The following is a 24,346-nucleotide window of genomic DNA, read 5'->3' as shown; positions in this document are numbered from 1 at the left end:
ATTTGAATTCGAATATCTGTGAGGGAGGGAGGCTGTCCTCTCCGGTCGTGTGTGCGCTTGTGTGGGACACAGTTGCTGTGATTTCTTTCACGAACATGAACATATATATTTACATATATTTTATGCAAAAATTATTCCGTTATGCCGGCCGTATGTGGGAGCGCTTTTTGGGGTAGCTCGATGTGCAGTCAAACTGACCATTTGGCTTTTTTTTTATTGGTTGTGCTAAATGGAACAGGAGCGGCGATCAAAAGGGGTATTCTTTTGATAAAGGATACAAATTTAAGGTTTTGGTATTTTTCTATATATTTTTACAATTTCTATTAATATTTTTATAGTCTTAACAAAGTAAAACTTACAACAGAATCCTAAAATTTCTTAAATAAAATACAGTAATTTCCTAGGTTTATTATTTCTACTAAATTCCCTTCACAAGAAATAACCAACTTGGGTAAAATATCTAATAGCTAGACTCAAAATTAATACATTTTAACACAAATATAAATTTAAAAAATAAACCCCAATAGAATCTCCAATTTACCTTAGAACCCATTGAGGAAAGAAACCCTCTTCTATCTTCTAGAGATCCTCCACTGTCCAATGGCCATTCACACAACACATACAAATCGAATTTGCACATCATCTGAATACCAAATGGACGCACGTAGCCCGTCCGAGAAGGAGCGAAAAAATCGCTCCTGTCCCGGGTTCGGGCCGCATATGTAAAAAGGATGACCATGTGGTCGGTCCATCCAGCCAGGCAGCCATCCAGCCGATGGGTCGTCCACTTGGGCGAATAAGTCATCAAATTCACGTAGCTGGCGAGCATCAGGAGGCGAGCACAAGTCATAAAGTAGCCAAGGCAAACATATGCAAAAATTGCCTGCAGTGGACAGGATGTGGAAATTGGTTGGAGGAATCCAACTGGGAATGGGTCTGAGAATGGGTTCTGGAGAGTGGGATTCAGACCAGGGGCCACTTCAAAGGGTTTAACTCCTTTGATTGCCATTTATGAGGGAGGAAGTTGGTGCTATCCCCTAGTCTTGGCTTAGAAAATGAACTTGTGCCTTGAGTATTTAAATATTATTGCAAATCAATTGGCCCGAGCGCCCCTTTCTCTGTATGCTGTATAAATAAAATGCATACAAATAGCAAATTTATACAAATCGCCTTGGCCAAGGCATTTGAAATGCTAAAATGCCACTTAAAAGCGTCAGCCAAAATGAAAAGAAAACACGAGAATTCCATTTGATGTCAAGGTGGAACTATGTAAACTATGGGGTGAAAAGAGCCTGCGACTGGGTTTTCGTTTTTCTCTCTTTATTTTTTTCGCATAATATAAGACCCACTGCGCTGGGTGGTCGTGGTCACGTGAAAGGCTTTCACTCGAAACCTGAAACCCAACGGACTATGAAATTGAACAAAAATTATACAAAACGCGCTCGTGTGGCCTATGCTAAATTTATGCAAAAGGACACTAGCATTGGTCCCCGAAGAGTGACTCATTTTTGCATAGTTTGAATGGATAGAAAAAATACATTTTCCATGGGTTTTGGGTCAGTTGGTTACGCCTCCTTTCTAGGCCTGATTGGAAAAAGAGTTGTGAAGGGGTAAATATTTTGGGGAAATATTAAGAGAAGGTTTTGATTAATGGCTGAATGAAGTTGTGACAAATGTTTAGGAAATATTTTTGATATATTGAACCCTTTAACTCTATTTTCCCATTTTCCTAACCCTTGAATTCCCTATTTTCTCAATTTTCTTCCAGCTTCCGATTGCGATGACAATAACTCCAGTGTGGGCACCTCCAGCGATCGCTGCCGATCTCCGCTGAGTCCTGCCTTGTCCCTGACCCACCAGCAGGCCAAGCGCCAGCTGCTGATGCAGCCCCATCCGGCCCACCATCATCACCACCATACAGCGCACCATCTGAACCACCTGAATCACCATCAGTACAAGCAGGAGGAGGACTATGAGGATGCCAATGGCGGTGCCCTGAACCTGACCAGCGACAATAGCCGTCACAGCACTCAGTCACCGGCGAATTCGGTGAAATCGGCAAATGCCTCCTCACCAGTGCCGGCGGTTATATCAGTGCCCTCGCCAGTGGCGCCCATGATCTCGCCAGTTCTGCCACCGTCCACAGTAGGGGGAGGAGCAGAAAGAGTTGTTGGTATGGGAGGTGGCGTCACTCCACCCACTTCAATGGCAGCCGCAGCAGCAGCTGCCGCCGCTGCCGTGGCCACGTCAATGGCTTCTGGTGGCGGAATCTCCCCACTTCTAGCCCTACCGGGCATGTCCTCGCCACAGGCACAACTGGCGGCCGCTGGTCTCGGTCTCAACAATCCCCTGCTGACGGGCTCCCTGTCGCCTCAGGACTTTGCCCAGTTCCAGCAGTTGCTGCAGCAGCGCCAGCTGGCCCTGACCCAGCAGTTCAACAGCTATATGGAGCTGCTGAGGAGTGGATCGCTGGGTTTGGCCCAGGACGATCCGGCACTGACCGCTCAGGTGGCCGCCGCCCAGTTCCTAATGCAGAGCCAGCTGCAGGCCTTGAGTCAGGCCTCGCAGCAGTTGCAGGCTCTGCAGAAGCAGCAGCAGCGCCAGCAGGAGGAGCCGCTGCAGCTAAACCATCACCACAAGATGGGACAGCAGCAGCAACAGCAGCTCCAGCAACCCCGAAGCTCCACGCCGCACTCGGCGGTGCGCAGTCCCATTGCTATCCGCAGTCCCGCCAGCTCGCCCCACCAGATGGGACACCATCATCCCCTCCAGATTACGCCGCCCAGCTCGGCAGCCAGCCTCAAGTTGAGTGGCATGCTGACACCCAGTACTCCTACCAGTGGCACCCAAATGCAAAACACACCGAGTACTCCGCAGCCCAAGACTGTTGCCAGTGCAGCGGCTGCCCGGGCGGCGGGTGAACCCTCGCCAGAGGAGACCACTGACCTCGAGGAGCTGGAGCAGTTTGCCAAGACCTTCAAGCAGCGCAGGATCAAGCTGGGCTTCACCCAGGGCGATGTGGGTCTGGCCATGGGCAAACTCTATGGCAATGACTTCTCACAGACCACCATTTCACGCTTCGAGGCCCTCAATCTGAGCTTCAAGAACATGTGCAAGCTGAAGCCGCTGCTCCAGAAGTGGCTGGACGATGCCGATCGCACCATCCAGGCCACCGGCGGTGTCTTCGATCCTGCTGCTCTCCAGGCCACCGTGAGTACGCCCGAGATTATTGGTCGTCGGCGCAAGAAGCGCACTTCGATTGAGACCACCATTCGCGGTGCCCTCGAGAAGGCGTTCATGGCCAACCAGAAGCCCACCTCCGAGGAGATCAGTCAGCTGGCGGATCGTTTGGGTATGGAGAAGGAAGTGGTGCGTGTGTGGTTCTGCAATCGCCGCCAGAAGGAGAAGCGCATCAATCCCTCCCTGGACAGTCCGACGGGCGTTGATGATGAGGAGTCGCCCTACATGATGCACTAAGAGTGAAGTGGAGGTCACCACATTTTAGGGACAAAGACAGTGCAATGTGCGGAGAAGGAATCAGAGGAATGCTAAGCAACACTATGTGCAGGTAAATATAATTTTAAATATTTTACGGGATTATTTTTGCACTTTTTAAATAGTTACAAGTTCTTTTACCTTTTTGGGATATATTTTATTGATTTTCCTTTAGTTTTATTTATTTGAATGAGATCTTAATATTATATTTAAGTAAATATATATATTTTTTATAGAAATCTTACTTATCCCTTCATTCCTTTGCTTATTTCCTTGCAGGTTCAAAGACGCAAACACATCAAATACTAGCTTAATTCTGTCCTAAAGTTAGGTATCAATTCCTAAACAAAAGACAATTCACACACAACAATTGGGGTTTGCTTATGTTAACTATTAATGATATTTATTGTAACGTAATTGTAATATAAACTTTACCCAAAATATAGCTAATCAAGTCAACATCTATCTAGGGTTCACCTGATCACCTATATTTTAGAAATCCTTTAAGGAAATGGTGTTTCTATAGCCTTTGACAGGCTTATAAATTCCATTTCCTTGCAGATCCGTACTATGTGGCGTATGTGTATTATTAATATTTAAGTACAGTCTCTGCACATTTTTCAAAGTCAAAACATAATGAATTCCTAGCGAATAATTAAACATTTTCCACAGAAAATAAAAGAAAGTAGATTAGTATCTAAGCATATTTATTTTTCGCGTGAATACTGTGATAATCAATTTGAATGATTTTAATTTTAATTAAAGAAAAACAAAAAAAAGAAAGAAAAATAAGAACCTAGTTGTATGTTTGTATGTTATGGGCAAGTAAACTAACAAAAAAAGTAAAGGAAAAACATAATTTAAACTTAATTCAGCGTATTTATGTGTAAAAACAAATTGAATTTATGAAAAATGAAACCCAAAAACCATTTATATAATTGTAAAATGTGAAAACCACTAGAATTTTTAAATGTATAACTACAAAGAGAAGGCAAGTGAGGCCAACAAAAAAACACAATGAAATAAAAATAATTATCATACAAAATAATTGCAAATATTTTTCATTTTGGGAAGGGGGTCTAAATATCTCAAAGATATCAATCACGAGAGGCAAAAGGAATTTTGTGTTTCACTGCGGCGCATTTAAAAGGGAAACAGAGAGAATCGCGAGCGTCTGAGAGTCCAAGTAAAATTTTAATAAATAACAACATGCAAAACTGAAATTAATTCATGGAATTCAAGTGAGCGCGGAAGCGCGTGCAGAGCTAATAAGAACCAGACACCCGCAGAACGACACAACTGGACCGATTCGATCTCATGACCAAGATATCAACATGCAGATGAGGCCAGCGATCATGAAACCGCGCTTCCAGGGGCCTTTTAGGGGCCGAACCTGGGTCACTTCTACTACATAGAGAGAGTGCTATCAATGGGAAGCCGCCCGAACAAAATGAATTCACTGCGATTTCGTAGGGGCGGTCGGGGCAAAGTCGTTGGCTGTCATTGTCGCTCCTGCTTTGAGCAATTAAAAATTGTTCACTATCGCAGTGAGTTGGCACAGGGGAAATTCGCTAAAAATAAAGTATAAAGAGGTAAGAACTTTGTATTTATTACTTAGAGATAACAAGAAGTTAAAACATTTGAAAGAGTGCTAAGAAGTCTAGAGTGTTTGGTGGATGGATATTTAAAAACAAAATTAATAGAACTTCTATAAGAATTAAAAAAATATTATGTAGAGGTGTTTTAGTAAAACTACAAGTTCGAACCAATATAAAATATATTTTTAACTAACAAAATATAGTTATTACAGTATTTTCTTCGGCTAAATGAGCGAAATAACTACCAAAAATCTTAAAGAAAATCCTAAAAAATTTATTTTTGTTTTTTAGAAACATGAAACGGGTTTCCTAAACTAAACGACATTTTTTAAATTTAAAAATCATCACTAAGAAGTGACAAAAATACTATAAGCTAATGAAAACATATCTTATATTTATTTTAAATAATTTGTTAAGATAAAATAAATAAATATTTAAAAAAAAAACTTGAAAACCTTGTTAGATAATATAAAAAAACTTCACTAGGAATTGAAAAAATTCCTCTACTTTATTTTATAAGGCATCTAAAACTCACTATATTTCCCTCCCAGTGCATGGCGAAAATTAATTTCCTACAAATTCTTCACAGACCAGGGCCCACTGTATTCATTAGCAGGGCAGAGAGGCTCGACACATACGCAAATGATGTTGAAAGCAGATGCAGATGCCCTCCCATCGACCTCCCTGGTACTCGAAACGGTGCCTCCTCCATGCCGCAGACACTTGTTTGCATGGAAAGCGCATAATCATCGCGTGTCATGTGGAAATTTATACTATTTATGGTCTGTTTGTTTGTAGTCAGATGGAATCAAATGGGGAGGGAATGGGAATGGGTTAGAGCTCTGGGGCTTTGGTGTTGGCGCTGGCGTTGGCTGGGCATGAGATGTTAGCCCTCTGGGCAACACTTGAGCCGAAAGCCTGGGCTTTTGTCTTCTGCGCTTTTAATTTTAATAAATTCATGGAAAATTGCCAGTAATTACGAGACAAGCGGCGACGATTTCACAGGAATTCTGCAGCTCCACCCCACCAGGGAAATCCATGCCCATTCCCATTCCCGTTGCCATTTCCACTTCCACTTCCTTCCACGTGAAAGGGTAAAATTTGCATATGAGAAAATTGGAGCTCGTAAACCCCATTAGAGCGTACAGCAAACATTGTAGATGGATTGCGATAAATCTTTTTGGCCCCTGCGGGCAAGTGCGAAGCAGAGCCTCCTCGAGTCTCTGAGATCGAGACCCCCAATTGGCATTTCCCAGGCGACTTTCTAAGCTGGAATATTCATCAAGACGGGGGCCAAAGTTCTACGTGCTTAAAAAAAACCCAACTGAATTATACAAATTAAAGCACATTTAATTACTGAAGATGGTGCCAGGGAATTATAGCTTTAAGGTGACGGGTCGTCTAGGAAGGCACTCCTTCTTTTCTTCTCCTCTCCTCTTATATTTTCCATTTAAATCACCGATATGACGAGCTTAACACCTGAAAGAAAATCTCCTTGTCATGCAGTGGCATCAAAGACATCAAAAACAAACCTGAATGAGGCATAAATTTTAACCGACTCTCCTCCAACTTTCTAGTAAAAAGTAAAGAGAAAAATTTGCAATGCATTGCATTTTAGTTGGAATTGCTTAATTTATCAGTTCAGCACACAGTTGGCATTTCCCGCCCCGGAAAATCGAGTAGGGGGGAAAAGGCAGGAGGCCGGCGAAGCACGGAGCTTATGAATATGCATCGAGGAACTTGCCTCTGCCACATACTTTTAGTTAGACATTTTATTTCATTGCTGCACATATAGATTTATACTGTGTTTAACTTTTTTTTTTTACTTACAAAGAAGGCCTTCGGTCTAGTATTGGCTACTGGGAATTAATGGGGGAAGAGGTGGGGGAATGCCACTGAACGAGTTAACAATTACTCGGTATTATGATTCACTTGAAGCCTCGATATATGCAGAAAGTCACTTGTCGATGGGGGAAAATAAATTTACAGAACAACTAAAAGTAATATGATTTTGAATATATGAATTTTAGCATTGAAAAAACCCATAAATAAATTCATTTTTGGGAATTCCCAAGTGCAATCCCTGCTGCTATGTTATTTCTACCCTTACAAATAGCTTTTTAAATTAAAATATTCATACTTAGACCTTAATTAAATCAAATGATTGCCACAACTTAATTAACATAAGCCTTTAATGTAAATTATGCAAACTCATTTGCCAATGCACTCCAAAATCCTTTCCGTTCGGCTTCAGCAACCTTACAGTCTGAGTCATAACCACATGGCAACTACCATCTCACCCCCCGATCCAATCAATAGCTAACCCATTATTTACCAATACTGACCTTAAAATCATACAAAGAACTTGGAATTATTGCATTTGCGTGTACCTAATGAATGCAAGCGCGCAGACCACAAAGCACCAAGAAAAATACCAATCGAATGCCAAAACTCTGGTGTGCGCGCAGGTGTTCTCTATGAAAATTATGCAACTTTAATTTGCCTTCGACAAACAATATGAAAAATGTGAAACAAAGAAGCCTAATTAGCATTCGGAAAATGCAAAAAGGGACGGCGGAACTGCAGGCAATTTGTAAATTATATGAAAAGGTCGAGAGCATGCAAGTTAACCGCCACTTCCCGTTCCTGGCAACCCTCCTCCTTGATGGTCATTAATTAAGAATTAGTTTTGTAAATACTTGGCGCAATTCGGTCTTAGCCTTCTTGCTCTTATGGCTTTTGAAATTAAATTGTTTTATAACGAAGTGTCTGGTGGCTTGCGAAGCGCAAAAGTGGCGCCGACTTCCAGCCCTCTCGTCCAGGGGGCAAACGGTTAAAGCCAACTTCCCGGCACTTTGCATGTGATCATGCAATTGCCACAGGGGGCGGCAGAGTGGGCGGCCAAGATAATATTATTTCTGAATTTAATTTACGGGCCTCGGGCTCATTAAAGCCCTCTCTCATGGCCACAGAATGTCTCTGATGCCCGGCTTGTGATTGCCCAGGGAAATGGAGCTTCGGGATAAGGGATCTGCCTCCATTTCGACTCTCTTGGCTGGGTATGTTAATGTCGGGCTGTAGCCACAACACCTACTTCATTACAGGTTGCACAAAAATAATGCAGCATGATTTCATGGCTTCTTAAGGGGTTCTTTGAAGGTGGAACAGTGTGTCTTAGCAAGGGGAAAACTGAAGAAAAATTAAAGTGAAATATATTTTCAATAGAATTAAGTAGTTTGTGGGTCTCAGGCTCTTTGACCGAGATTTTTTTATAATTTCAGGATTAACAAATATTTTTTAAGGAGTTTAAAAGAGTTTTCTTCTTAATGATAATTATATTATAACACTTTCTAAATCTAGACTTTCATTATTCTTCAATTCATTTTAAAACCCAACTACTTAGCCCCACTGTTCCTCTACAAATCGAGTCAGTGCATTATGCCAAGAACTATCAAAATCTTATTAAATAACAATGTAAAATCTCATATCCCCTGAAGCCCATTCCGGAACGCGCTAATAGAAAACATCATCATAACGAACAGATATACATTTTATGATTGCGATAATCTACAGAGACACACGAGGAAACGAACGTTTTGGCCATGGTCAGTGGCTAGCAATGAAAGAATTATAATACATATAACTAATTAGTAAATATCATTTGCTGCCGCGCACATTAGAAATAGACACCGACCATGCAAAGACATAAAATCAGGCTAAAATCAGCAATCTGCAATCTTACAAAGATAGAAGCAGCAGCTCCACACGCAAGCCAAACGGACGTAATATTCCTTTTGTTTTATATTTCTCATTAAATGCACATTAAATCCAATGTTAATTGTATTTCCTTGTACTGCCAGCACCATGCAAATTGCCTTTTGTGGGTGTTTTGCCTGTCAACCGATGGCGATTAAGGGATTCTCACACACAGCGAACCCCTTGATTACATTTTTAGCGCGCGGAATGGGTTGGGTTTTGGTTCGTTCTCATCTCGTGTCGGCCGACATGAAGCCAATTAAGACTTTGCAACTGCACTTGCAGCTTGCGAGTGTCATAAAATTTAATTTATTTAAATTAAGACAATGGCAAAAATTTGCGTTTTTAATTGTCAAGTGCGGCCGAGGCGTTCAAAGTGAGTGTGCATTGAGCTGGGGAAGTAAAGGAAGATCTTTTGTCATTTTATTTCCTCAACTATAAATTATGGTAAGTTTTTAGTCATTGATAAATTCATAGTATTATTCATTAACTTAATTAATGTTTAATTTTAAATAAACGTAACAAAGCCATTTATCATTATTGCTTCACGACTTCTGTGGTCTACTTATCACAGTTTTTATTGCCTAACCATTTTTTTATTGAACCCATTGGGTAGTCTTTTGTATCCCCGGCACCACAATGAAACCATCAGAAGCCATATCCTTTCTCCAACCTCTCACTTTTGGCCCTTGAAAATTGCAGGCGTTGGTTCGAGTAGCTTCCAAAATGCAATGATTTTGTTTAAGCCAGACAATACTCGAAAATGAACAAAGGAGCGTTGTAAATTCGCTGACTGAATGCAATAAAAATTAAATAAAGTCATCAGGACTATTTACAATTTTACGAAATCGTCTCATTCAAGGCGAAACAAAAAGCCATTGTCAAAGGAGAGCGATTGAACGGCAGTCCGAGTCCTCGACTGTTGAGTAATTTAGTTCAACTGCAGATGAACTATGACCTGCCCTTCGATGTGTGTGTGTGATTGTGTGTGTATCGCCCACAAAACTCTTCCAGGTGCAAATCCATCCCAATGCCAGCTTGTATCTCTCTTTCACTCGTGTCACGTGATTTATGGTGCGTTTTTGTCTCGCATTCTGGGTAAAAATTCCCTTCAAACCAACTGCCCGCTGGACTTTGTGTAGGCGTCCAAACACACACAGCACTCTATGGCTGCTGGACCCATCCGCACGCAGTCTGTGGTCATCATCCGTTCCTCTGGCAATATCATCCCCATCCCCCATATTTCCCAACACTTATTTCGGATACAATGCATCCTGTTTGACCAACGCACTTTCGGCACGCTTCCCTCTAGAGAGCCCCTATACCATTATTACTATATATCCAGTAACTAACCCCGTCCAGAGATCCCTTCCCACTCCCCCTACCTTTGGGATGATCCCGTCTAAACGCTCCGTTTAGACTGCCCTCAATTTCTCGAGTGGCGTGGCATCAACCTTGACTGGGTTCCAGGCCGATCCTTATCGCGATTGCCCTTATTGTGTGTTTATTGTGTAACATCCATCGAAAGTGCTTTGTCATTCCGCGAGGGATCCACGCCAGCCAGCGAGGGAGGGAATCCGAATCCGAGGGTGTTTCTGGCCCCTCGATTACATATTTCTCCTTGCTGTTTCATAGGTACAATAACACATATCCCTTTGCTTTGTTCGTTCAAATTTATTATGACACTCGGCGCGTGTTGAAAGGTTTTTAAGAATTCGGCAAGATCTGGAGTGTGACCATGTGGTGGGTAAAGATTGATTAAAGTGTGGCATATCTTTAACTGATAATTATTTATCAGAAAATTATAATAATATCTTTTAGAGGAAAATGAATCTTCTGGTTGACAATGATAATGTTTGCATTGAAATTTAATGGTTGAAAGAATAATAAGAAAATTAATAATAAATACATATTATATATATCTTCTTATATAAACTCCTTAACGAAGATTGTTATTAATATATGTACAAATTTATTAAAATATTAGGGAAAATGTAAGCATTTTTATACTAATATTATTTAACTAAAAGAAGATGAAAGGATGATTTTAAAATAAAAATAAATAACCCTTAATATAAACTCTTTAATAGAGATTTTTAAGAATTACTTTTTCTAGACCATGTGCAAGTTAAGGATCGGTTATATAATATTTCTTAGGAAAATTGAACTTTCAGTTGTAATTATTATATATTATTATTATTATACATGCAATATATAAATCGAAAAATTAAGGATTAATTCCTTTTCTAAACAAAACAATTTAATAAAAATTCCTCATAATTATTTATTATTGTTCTAGCCAATCTGTAATTGATCTTCATTGAAAGCACTTTTCTCTTCTTACAACAACCTCCTTGAAAGATCTTCCCATGGCCAAACGAAAATTATTAATTGTCAAACTAAATCTTTAAGCCAACGGCAAGTGAAGTTGTCTAACTTGCAATTGGTTTTCCACTTGCCAACTTCTACTATAGCTCTACTCTTTCAATTTTTTGTATTCTGTTCCTTGTGCTTTTTTTTAGTTCTTCACACACCGACGCCCACTTTTCTGGAGCACCGCCCCATTTATCAATATTCATTTGGCGTCGTCGTCAAGTTGTTCTTATTGTTGCTGCTCCGCTCCTCTGATGATGATCATTAAACGGTGAGGGGAGGGGAGAAAAAATTAATTGACGGCGCATAATGACAGTTTATCTGGAAAAAATTGTTTGCCCCGAGTGTTGAGTTTTAATTAAAAATTATTGGATTACTTTGTTTGTCCCAGGCAGCATCTCAGCACCAGCACCACCGCCACCGCCCCTCTCCTACTGTTCCTACTTGGCTATGCCTAAGTGTAAGCCAAAGCATTTCATCATTTTAATGATAGTCTAAGAAAAAGTTAACTTCTTCGAGTGACAAAACAATTTGTGAGGCAGCTCAGGTCTTGGCAGTTATATACCCTATACTCAAAGATGGTTTCGAAGGGTGTATAGTTGGCTTCGCGGAAATTATTATGGCAGATGGAATTTGTGGCGCAAGGCGTTGGATTAAGTTGCTCTCCATGTGGCTCTTGGCACTTGCCAAATATAGATTAGATTCCTTGGGCGCAAAAGTAAGGAGTTCGCAGAACTATCTTGGACATTATTAAATACCAGTTCAATTATGAAAAGGTTTTGCTGCTTAAAAAGAACGTTTAAGTAGAGGATATTTATGGCTAAGAGTAAAAGAAGGTAATATAATATTTTAATATATAGAAAAATATTATTATTAAAGCCTTTACAATCTTTAAATAATAATTACAATCTATTCCCATAAATGCCACAAGTGTTAACCTGTTAATTAGTACTAATCATGCCACCAAGCTACCTTCCATTTTTAGCTAAAATATCACAGCTTATCCATGGACTCCATCCTTGACACTGTCTGATAATTCCGCTTGCAACTGTGATCCTCGGTTATGGCCACGTTGACAAGCTCATCATCATGATGTTGGCAATCGGCTGCTGCTGCTGCTGCTGCTGAGAGCGGCTTTTGCCTTTCTTGACTTCTTCCCCTTGTCGGCCGTATGATTTTTGATCATGCCTGAGCGTTCGAGCCTTTTGGCGGGTTTTGTGTTTGGGCTTTAAGGAAGCCATTACACGCATATATTCAGGAGGCGAGTGGCCGGATCTTATGAACTGCAATCATCATCTCAGCCCCAATGTCTCTGGATCTCTGTCTCTTTTTCTCTGTTGTAGTCGGTTGTCGGTCATGCTTTGTTGTGGCAGTTGGTAGTTTCGATGGCCGCAAAATTTATTACAACAAATTTAAATGTCTTGGCCTTGTGTTTTGCCATTTTTACTGATTCCTTAGCCACATATGGAAATTGTGGCAATTTATGGTAGTTATTTTGGAATTTTTGAAGGTTTGTTTTTAAAGAAAGTTGTAAATAATTCAATGAGAAATATAAATAAAATATTATAAGAGATTATTAAGATGTTAAAGGTCTACTAAAAATATTTTCTAATCATAAACAAATTATTTGAAATTAAAATAAATTAGAAAACCTAATAAATTAAGCCTAATGTAGACACTGCCGCTCCCCTAACGACATTTCCCATAGACCCACTGCGTCTGTCAATTTTTCGCTACGCCTTAACAACAACAACAACAACAATGGTAGAGCTTTTGGGCCAAGGAGTTGTGCATAGTTTTTAAACTCAAATTAAAGCACAAATTGCTACCGCAACGAGCAACTTCAAAGGCCCGAAAGCCGAACTCGAAGTCGGCTCGACCAACAGTAGCCCGAAAAGATTTGCGTTGCGGCTCAAGCCAAAGTCCCTGGCCAGAACCCCTCTCGCAAGCATTCAGCCAGCATTCACATCCATCAATTTCTGACGCTTTCATCAAGCGGCAACGGCGACGACGATGACGATGAGGATGACGACAACGACATTTGCCACAAAGGAAAGCCAAGGAGCGGCGGAGCAGAGGCCATGTTCTGTTCTGATTATTGTTGCCACTGTGTGGACCGGATCGGGCTGCTCCACTGGTTTCCCTGGGCTCGCGCAGGGGACGCGCATTTAAATTGTCGGCAGGATCCAAGCGTTTTGCACTAATATCCACCAAAAGCGCGGCCCAGTCCTTGTCCCCAATGCATTCCTTACTCTGCTTTGCAGCTTGGCTCGGCTCGGCTGGGCTCGGCTCTTTTCCATTTATACTTTTAACTTTGCTTTTTTGCGACTTCTTTTCATGGCATTGACATCTTTTCGTCAAAGTCAAATCATTCATTTTGCCGCATCAAAATGCATAAATATTTTCGGCTTTCGGTTTTTGGGTTTTCGGTTTATAGATTGAATTGGTAGTTGATTGTTGACGATTGTTTGTTTTCGCTTTGGTCTTGCCAGCCGTTTCTTGACTGGGCTTGGTCGGAAATTTAAATCGCCAACATTCTGTCTACAGACTGGACAGGGTTATCAGGTAGGAAGAGAGTTTAGAGGGTTGAATTTCACTATTTCATTAAGAAAAATAAATTTTTAGTTAAGTAATATGTTCTCTTATACAAAAAGCATAATAAAATATCAAGCTAATTCTAATTTTGCACATGTTATTTTGCTTTACCTAAATTTTCCACTCTTGAAAAGCAACTCTGCATATTTTCTAAGAATTCCCCTCTATAATTACACCTTTTCTTCATATATGATTAATTATTTAAGAAATATTTAATCACAACTAATAATTTCTGTTTGCAAAACTTATTTAATTTAAATATCAACTTGACAACCCTGAAAAATACCGCTAGTATCCGCAACTTCGCAATGCTGACGAAATGCCTTCAAGCTGAGATACAAAGATACAAAGATACAATCCTTCAAAGCGAGATCGATGCCAATGCTGGCGGGTTTCTATCGCTACCGTATTCCGCACCGGATTTCGGCATCGCTTTGAAGGCCTCCGATCGTTGTTGGTGTTCACAATGCCATCAAAATTTAAATAGCAAAACAATGGAGGTGGGGAGCCAAAAAAACCGCTGCATTCCCTCAAGTCTGCGACATTTTTTTGTGACCAGTTTTGTGCGCTCTGCGTCCTGCATCTGCCTCTTTGGCTTTGCCCTTTCTTTTAGCTTTTTTTTTACATTTCTTTTTTCAAGAGACTTTGCTTTGTTGTGGAATTTTTGGTGAATGCTTTTGTCTTGCAATTAGTTTTTGTCCTGCCTAACGGTATGGGAAATACCAAAGTTTTGATTTTATATCAGCTTATTTATATCCTCTGAATGTCAAGGTCAGCAGGAGGTGGAGGCAAAGACACAGCCAGATTGGCCAAGTTAACTCCCTAAAGTTTATGATTTATGCGACTGTGAAAATATCGAAGACCGGCAATTACAGCCAAACGGCCCCGAATGACACAGATGAAAAACGAGCTCGATCCGCGACTATGGAAATGTGATAAGCTATAATTAAGCAGCCAGCCCGATAAAGGATCCCAACTGCTGCTGGCCCCCATTGATCGGGGGGCGTGGCATATGCTAAACAACATGCAAGGGGCGTGTGCACGGTGTAAGCAAATTTAATTTATACAATACGACGACGACTAAGATTCTCCAATATGCGCCAATATGCAAAGAATTAATAATCGCAAAGTCCGGCCAAGACGACAGACGCCCCGCGGGCGGCAACGTTCCGGTAGAATCTTCCCGAGGGGGCGTGGCAGTCGTTTGGCATTTCAATTGGATAAAGTGGCGCCCCGAACTGGTTTTCGAATTAACAATTGTGGTATTTGGTTAATCCAAAGCGAAGACAGGGCAAAATGGTTATGATTATTAACCCATTGGGGATCAGAAAGGATTAAGAAGTGTATATATTAATCAAGGAAATTGTATTTTAAGAGAGTAAACAGTGGTTATAATATAGAAAAAATTCTAGAAAAATCTAATAACATTATAAAAATTAATTAATACATAAATATTTTGATTAAGTATGAGAATTACAACTGTAATTCAACCCACAAAAATAGTATATTCAACCTACGAAAATTGTTTCTGTGTAAGTAATTTGTGTATAAAATTTTGTTAAAAAATATATTTAAACTATCTTAATTATTTCTTTCCACTGCAAATTAAAGTATAATATAAAAACTCTAGAATAACCCAACCTATGTGGGTTAATCATATCAATAGCTAACTTGCTGCATTGCCAGTCCTGTTGACCACAAAAAAATTATGTACAAACATGCAATATGTCATAATATTTATTGTTTTTTGATCACCCAAAACAGACGTAATCGATCAGGTGTAGAACCCACGGCAATTGAGTAATAATTCATAAACATATTTCCACTCGAAGGAAATTAATTTGCCGGCCAAGTTCCTCCGTCTGGACAGTTCGTTCCATGGGGTTCTGTGGTCATTACGCGGACGTGTTGACGTTTGAATTGACAACCGCTGGCACACACAACTGTCAATCAATTTCGGGTGTTCCACTAACTACTCACATTGGCTATGCCCAATTATTCATATTGTTCCAATGAATCGAACATATAAAAAGTCGTCAGCTGTCGCGGTTTGAGGGTGGCCGTTTTCTGTAATGGGAAACTTTTCTTAACATTTTTCCCGCTGTAATAGATATTTCCGTTACGTAAAGTCACGCAAAGTGTTGTGAAAATTTGTTGAAAATTGGTTCAGTGGAAGTGAATAATTAAGGTATGAGGGAGTACATGGTTATAACAAGGATTTATCCTTAGAACTATTCTAGAAAGGAATATTACTTAATTACAGAAATTTTTATTTTAAATATTCTGAATCAAATTTCAGGTTATTTATGCATTTTCATCAATGATTTATGCTTTTATTTTCCTTAGACATCCTCCTGTTCAGGAAACCTTCCTTCCTTTTTTATTTATGTACAAAAATGCAAATCATTTCCCATACTCCCTAAACGTTTCCGCATTATCTGTATTATCTGCCATTAAATGCTCAATTGAATTCCGAATTTCAGCAGTTAAATGTCTGCCTTCAAATACACAATCTTTTTGATTTGATTAATTGCATTTATGATGGAAGAGCAGGGAAAATAGTTTAGAGTCATGCTGGAGTGGTGTTCCTTTTCTTTATTTTGTTTAGTTTTGGAAGTCGTCGTAGTCAACTGTCTGTGTCTAACGAGATTCACAATTAGGTGACTTTCTTCATGGTAATTTTTCATTTAAATATTTTGTTATGTGATCGAGCTGCTTTGATTTAATTATATGGAAATAGGTCTCATTACACGCTTTTTCTAGTTTAAGTAATTTGAATATGTGGCTCACAACTTAATTACAATGTCATTAGTAAAATATAAGAAAAGTACAGACAATAAATTAAATAATGAATAATATACAGCTTTACTTTAGTTTAAAATATATTCAAAACTTTTATGTATTTATACATCTAAAATATTATAATTTCATTTCCAGTTCATAATTTATTTTCCCTTTCTCCCAACCTATATCACACATTTATATATTTTTTTTCCTCCCTCACATTGGTCAATAAACTCTTATAAACTGACAGTCCTTCAGTTCCCAAAAGTCATTCCATCACCATCAGCCAACATCGAACACACCCAGATGACACATATATCGTATCACCTACGAGTTATACAACCTATGCATTCCGTACCCACATATTTACTTAGCAAATTAACTAAAAAGCCAATGGAATAAACGAGTTCTACCGCCGCGGAGGAAGGGCGATTAATGGGAGTGCGAGATCTGAAATTGAAATTCAATATGATGAGCGAAGCAAATAAATGGTGGATTCGAATACAAATAAATTGGAATGCGATAAACGCATTGCAATCAAAGGTTGAAAAAAAAAAAGGAAAAGAAAGAAAAACCACACCCCAAGAGAGAGATCCCCATACCGAATTTTAACCAGCAGCAGGTCCTGACCATGCGATACTTTGTGACAATTAATACGCTAAGCGATGGATGAAGCACAGGGCTAAAGGAAGGATTGCACTTTAAATACATTACTAGCATATTATATATTTAACAAATATCTTAACTAGAATTGTATTAAATCGAAATTCATTTAAATTCGGTTATGAAAAGAATGTTTTTTGATTATTGAAATAAAGAAAGCTATACAAAAAAATATTTTTTATATATTAAAAAGGTTGTAAATTAAGGATTTTATTTGGTAAAATATTTATTAATTGGTTCGGTAACCCCAAATCATTAAGCAACTTAATTTGTTTACCTATTTACATTTTACTGAGTTTTAAAATAGTTTAAAAATTGGATGGAAAACTTAGAATATTTTAAAGTTACATAATAATATTCTTTTCTATTATTATTATTATTTCAGTGTACATTCAAGGACAAAAGTTCTCACCGGACTGACTGAAATATATATATATACCGTTCACTAAGCGGTAGGGGGCTAAAAAAATAATGGCCGGGGTAAGGAGCACGCCTAGCAGGCTGAAAATTGCCGCAGGACACGCGTCGCGCTCGTTTGCGCAACTAAACTGAAATTAGCCGGTAAACGATGCGACTCCACCCCCTCCGACGACTGATAAAAAACAGATAAAAAATGAAACTTAACGCGGGTAAAAAAAGAAACATATATGGAAAGGAAGGAAAGGGGATGGACAAAAAAGCAACCGCACGACGACCACAAGAACGCGCATCGATAATGACAGTAATAAGGATTCAATGATTGTCGTGGATTTTGTTTTATTCTATTTTTTACCGACTTGCGCCACCCTTTTTTCTATTTCTCTCTCTAACTCGGCTTTTTGATAGGGCGCCCACAGAGGGTGGCTTTCGATCCGAACCCAGATCGCGGGCAGGGTCATCCCTGAAGGTTTTGCATGAAAGTTTCACGTTGATGATGACGAAATTTGTTCACCCTCTTGGGAATATTATTTTTTGGCAAACGCATGCCCAAAATGCAAATCATTTTTTGGCAAATTTTTATGGCCAGTCATAGTTATTATTATGTGAAATTAATTCTATGGGAAAACTACGAAAAGAAATTGTGCGAATAAAAAAGGGAATAAATACAAAAGTTTAGAAGAAATATTTGGTTGTATTATTTAGTGAAGAAATAAAGAAGAAATCTTTTTGTAAAAGAAATACATCAAAATCTAAGTACTATCTTAAACTGTATTGTATTTTTAATGCTCTGTTACTATAAAATATTACAAAATCTATTAATTTAATATCTTATTAATGAACCCTAACATTACTCCCTTATTAATATAGTTATCTCTCGAATCAATGTTATTTAATTATTAATTTTCATGTTCCCTTGTTGCAGACTCTTATCGGCCTGCTCATAATATGATAATCATTGCATTTAAAATGCATTTCATGTAATTATTTGTCTTTCATTAAGTTAAGAGCAAACATTACAAGATAAACGGCCAACCAGCCGGCAAGACCAACCAAGGACCAAACAGGAAAGCTGCGAATCGCGGGAAACGGAGACCCAACCTCACCAACCAGACGCGTCGTCATTAGAAACCATCCAGCAGGCCAGCAGGAGCGGCAGCAAAATTGCATATCGAACGCTTGAAACGCATAAATTAAGATCCCGAGACCAGTCCCCAGCCTCTGCGGTGAGCAAAAAGTGGCAAAAACCCAACAGAATGCAGATACCAGATACAGGAGACGCTGCTCTGATGGCTCCGATGGCCATCGTCATTCTCGGACAACCTCTTGTTTGCCGGATGATGGGACTCACCAGCCGGACGAGTGCCACCAGAGTGCAGTTTGTCATTGTGACTTTGGGATACAAGATGTCGGATTTAGTGGTCACAAGAGTCTATTAGCTGAGTAAGAAAACTTCAAAGAGTTACTTTTGGCATTAGTTTAAATTAATTAAAATATTTTACTTGATTCTTCTTCTTCTTATGTTACTGTTTTATATTGATAATGATTGTTAAAATAATTAATCTTGTTTTTAAACTGAAAGTCCAAAAAGAATATGCTTTTAAAAGACCAAAAAATATTCAAGAATGTATTTTAAGCCAAAAAAAAGATATGTTAATTTTTATATTACAAATAAACAATTTTAAATGGAAATGCTTACACTTGAATCCTTAAATACTACTCTCTTTACTTTATCCTTATTTTATTTAACATATTTTTATCCCGTAAAGAGTATCTAAAATACATTCTCCTTTCTCTGTTGCCATCACCTGCAATGTAAATTCGACCTGTGGTGCCTGTGTGTTGGAAGTTAACTTCGCTTTTTTCTGGCACCCCAAGAGCCTTGCATATTTATGTCTCCACCGAAGGATGGTTGGCTCGGCATCCTCATCAAAATCGCATGGAGACCCTAACCAGACTCCATCTTGTGTTGCATGCAAAAGGCGACAGGGCAAAGCAAAAAACTTGATTGATTGGCCTGCCAGCGGCGACAGTTGGGGCATTTCAGGGTTAAGGGGGGACAGAGCCAAAAAAAAAAAGAGAATGCAAAACTTGGCTGAAACAGTAGAAAATGGCGGCTGAGAAATAAAAAACCTACCGCTCTTATAACCGCTTGTAACCAGTATCGTTGAACTGCACTTGGACTTTGCCTTCGCCCAAGTCACTCCGTGTTCTAGCACATGTAATATATTCGTATCGATTCTTAATTTTTTCTACGGGAAATCGTCGCTGCATTTCCAGGAATTTCAATATTTGTTATTTATATCAGCGAAGAGGGAAAGAGTGGAGATAAGCGGTCGCGTCACCTGTGTGAAAGGTGCTCGGCGCAAATATCATAAACAAATATAGGGGAATAAATAAGAGAGAACGAGCAGTCGAAATTTGTTTATACATCGATAGCAATTACACTCGCTGCGTCTCGTTCTGTTCCGGAAATTTATTAATTGCTTGTTACCCCTGCCGCCCTCCTGCCTCCCCCTGCGATCCAATTTGAATTGAATTACGCACCCGATTATTGTGTGCATTATCAGTCCCGAAGACCTGATAGTCTCCTGTGTATTTATTTAGGCCATGACAGGTCTCTGGTCTGTCCACCTCACTTCTTGATATTTTTTTAATGAAATCATGTTCTTTAGCTATCACCTATAATCGGTCATTCCTGGTTGTATCTGTATCGGTGGGGTTTCTACCAATATAACTCTATGCTCTGTGCATGAAATTTAAATTCTTAAAAATTGTCTGACGCTTGAAGATAAGAAATTCTTTGCACTTTTAGACCCAGACTGGTTTTTTGACTTTGAACGATGGTGTGAGCGTATATAACTAAATATTCCTAGGGTTATTTTCTATTTTGCTTATCGATTTCGGTTTTTATTTTAATTTATGAGAAAATGTTCGTTGATGGAGTTTTGCAAGTAAAGGTCGTTCGAGAATAGCTTAACAATTTGAAGGAACAATTTCTAGATAAATTTTAGGAATTTTCTTTACCATTTATTAGCTGCCAAGTAATTATTTCCTTATAAACATATAAATTTATGTTAATTATTATTAATTTATTTAATTTTATTAATATAAATTACATTTTCTTATCACTTTTTTTTAAGAATTTATAATTTTAATTGTATTTTATTTTATCAAGACAATTTCCTGGTTTTTCCTACCCCCTTTTAGACAATTTAATGTTTTAATTCTCATAATTAATTTTATTTAGACCATTTGCTGTTACCTTTTCCCCAAACTTTATTATTTCAAGTCTCTTAAATACTTTTATTTAATTTATCTTTTAAAATTCCCTAAAAATACCTATGTTAAGCTTTCCTTTTCCCAACTAATTTTTGATTACATTAATTTATTTATCTGCACCCACGCATACTTATTGTGGGATATACAATTTTATTTAAATGACCCTCATAACAATTCTGCATTCAATTGAGGGCCGAGCCAAGTATCCGCAGCCAATTAATTAATTAAAGCGCTGATCAGCCCACGTCCATTGAGTGGTTTGTTTTTTGTTTCTCTATTTTTTTTACATAAAACAAAATGCAATGAGAATTTATGGCCCCTGAGAAATGAGTCGAAGGAAAATTTGTCAAAGCAAATCGACCCCTCTTCGATCGCTCCATTTCTCAGGCCCGGGCCAAAATGGGTAATTGTAACTGACGCCCAGATGTGAATTACCAAAGGAGCTCCCACCGTCCAGTGACATTTTTCCTGGGGTGTGGATTCGAAATCGATACGGAGCACAAGTCGGCTGTTGTTTTGCTAATTATTCAATTGAAGAACGTTTAATTTATTTCAATATAATCGAATTGAAAGATCGCCGCGAACAAGCTCAGCCAGATGGTGATGAGGCGGAGCAGGAGGAATAGCAACCAGAGGAGGGGATAAAGTCAGGAAAGGAGTTGAGTTGGGGGGGAAATACAGAAGGCCAGAGCATGGCTCCCACGGAAGTCAAGCAAATTAATTTAAAGGTTTAATTGGTGAAATCGAGAAGCGAAAAGGGGAAGTTAAAGGAGTAGACAAAGGGGTTTTGTTTTGGGAAATTATAAAAATCTAGAGAGTAATTTCTAGTAATAAAATATTGTTTTAAGTAAAAGTCAAACTAGATAATCCTTGGAGTTTAGTTGTATTAAATCCTTAGCTTGCATATTTCAAGAAAATCTGTTGGTTGTATTATTTATGGCAAAAAAATTTACCTGTTTATATCATATTCTATAAATTTTAAAGATTTCTTAAAGTTTACTTATTATTATTAATTAAAAAACCTCTATTAAGATCCCCCTTTTCCATGTCTCTGTCGCTGGCGCCTCAATGATTGTCGCCCTTACATTGACAGCAAAGAGGCCGCCCACTTGAAAGACTTGAAAGCGGAATTTAAATTTGATTAAAGTCAAGCGGAAAATGTAATTGCGAAAACTGGAGTTGAGTTTAATTAAATTTTCATCGATTTTGATGGGAAACAATTGTGCAGTTTGGTTGTAAAATAATAGAGAGAGAGATAAGTCAAAAGTGAATTAAATCGAATTAAATCGAGGCTTGTCTTAGACATTACTTTCGTTAATATGGAAATAAAAACATGTTAAACAAGCCACCTTATGTCAAAGCAAAATGGCCATAAGGTTAGGCACTCCGTATGGCGAATGGCGAGCGATTAACGAATCATTTTAATGAGCAACAACATTACTCATAAATTAATGACTACCCTGCCCCGCTCCCATTCGCTATGTGACAATGAAAGCCGAAGTCAAATCGTAAATGCTTTTCGTTATTAATACGTTATTGGTCGGTCACTTGATATGCACTTGATACTATGTATCACTAATGTATTTACGATCGCCACAAATGTGTCAGTGGCAATGAGGCAAAAGCCGTAACACGGCCACACAACATGACACAAAAATTTAATAACAGAAACGATTTCATTGTATCTTGAGTGTCTCTCCCCTCCCAACACTCTGCGATATCTGTTTGAGGTGAAGTCATTAAATTTACAATAATGCGCACAATAACTAAAAGCGTATTAAAAGCCAAACGGGAGATGGGGCAAAAATAGACTAAAGCTGGCCCAGACGATATCGTCGACGTCGTTGAAAACAGAACGATAATTGAAATGGAAAAGATGTCACCTCTGGTGGGGCGATGATAACAAGAGAACAGAGATATATTTTCAATAGAATTTGGGTGTTAGAGATGGTAAAAGATGAAGGTTTTCTTTAAAATTATGAAATATTTCATATTTTGTATTAGAGATATTCCATATTTTGTATTAGAGATATTACATTTTATATTTTATATTTAAGCTCTAACTGTAAAGTATCGTTTAAAATATATTTTAAAAATAAAGGCCCACTCCCACCTCTAATTAAAAATCACCCATCTCCCCGATAAGCATTGTGCAACTCTACCATAATTATTTCCTTTAAATTCAATTACTTCGTACAACACTTTTTTTGTGGGGAAATGATTTGATTTTGTGAAAATTAGAATTGTTAAAATTGTAGGTAAACAAAGATTGGTAAATGCCAGGCAGCGATCAAGGAACATAAATTCATTAATAACAAGCAAGTCACTTATTTCTTTGTTGAGGTTTATCAGTAAATTAAACGGTGATAAACCGAGTTGGAATGCGGTTAATTTGTTAAAGGCTTTTTACGCATGTTAATTCTGGCTAATCAGGAAAAACACAAAAAAAAGCGTGGATGGAGCCCGACGAAAAGTACAAAAAATCATTTCCGATACGTGATCATCGCATATTTATCGCTAGCATCTGGCAGCATCTACCCAAGCTCTGGTCTAGGCCATTAACAGGCCAAAAACTTGGCCCGTAATGAGGCCAGAGATAGCAGAGATACAAGATCTGGTCGAGAGCGGGAGTGGAAGTGCAGGAGCGATCCCAGATGGGCCACCTTGATATGGAAAGCACTCAAAACTGAACTGCACTTGCGCCCCGTCTATGCAGAGCAGGATCCAGAACCTATCCTCATCCTCATTTCGGTGGAGCTTCTCTCCATCGGATCAGAGATCACTATCTGTTGGAGTACGCGAAACGCGTGCACGAGCTGTCAAATGGCTTAAACTCGTACCAAGACTTTTTCACCATCGTGCACTCATTATGATTATGACTCGCTTCATTGTCTTCTCTTTGGATTTTTTGTATGCTTTTCTCAGGTGTAAAAAGTGGTGCAAGGAATGCAGCTCTTCAGGTGGAGCATAAATTTGTTTACGGAGATTTAAGCAAGCAGGTAAAAAATAGGAAAATAATCTTACAAGAGTTATAAGAAGTTATTTTATATTTAAAAAAAAAAAAAATCCCATTTAAACCCAAAAATAACTCCCAAGATTTCCCAACAAGGAATCCCTTTTAGCAGAGCCAATGAAAATAACTTTTAGTTAATTATCCCGAATAATTCACTGCATATCTCTGATAATTTTCATAAATTCTATGGCAATCGTCTAGTATTTTGAGCCGACAACTAATTGGCCCGGTCCTGCCATCCTCTCGCCCTCTCTCTCTCACTCCCCATCCAATTAATAAGGATTCTTACCTGAAGCCAAACCTGAACCACAAGCAGAACCTCAGCCGAAAAGCGAAGAAGGCGCAGACAAAGTACGAGTATAAAAATGCT

At 38.8% G+C, this 24,346-nt stretch overlaps 1 protein-coding gene and 1 long non-coding RNA gene across 4 annotated transcripts in view; both read left to right on the top strand.

Moving 5' to 3' along the window:
- nub (nubbin) overlaps window positions 1-4,543 on the top strand; it is a 46,015-nt gene extending 41,472 nt beyond the window's left edge. For all 3 annotated transcript variants that reach the window (XM_070289026.1, XM_070289027.1, XM_017170437.3), the window contains 2 exons: window positions 1,769-3,568; window positions 3,775-4,543. In XM_070289026.1, coding sequence (XP_070145127.1) covers window positions 1,769-3,477 — 1,709 coding nt within the window. In that variant the 3' untranslated portion in view covers window positions 3,478-3,568; window positions 3,775-4,543. The remainder of the gene's footprint in view (window positions 1-1,768; window positions 3,569-3,774) is intronic.
- An 18,683-nt stretch (window positions 4,544-23,226) lies between these two features.
- On the top strand, window positions 23,227-24,346 carry LOC138927915 (uncharacterized). The gene is made up of 3 exons (XR_011444373.1): window positions 23,227-23,281; window positions 23,889-23,962; window positions 24,257-24,346. It is a non-coding gene; the product is annotated as an uncharacterized lncRNA (long non-coding RNA).

Source organism: Drosophila kikkawai, chromosome 2L (assembly GCF_030179895.1).
Source record: "Drosophila kikkawai strain 14028-0561.14 chromosome 2L, DkikHiC1v2, whole genome shotgun sequence".
Lineage (NCBI taxonomy): Eukaryota > Metazoa > Arthropoda > Insecta > Diptera > Drosophilidae > Drosophila > Drosophila kikkawai.
This window is presented reverse-complemented; position numbering and strand designations above follow the sequence as displayed.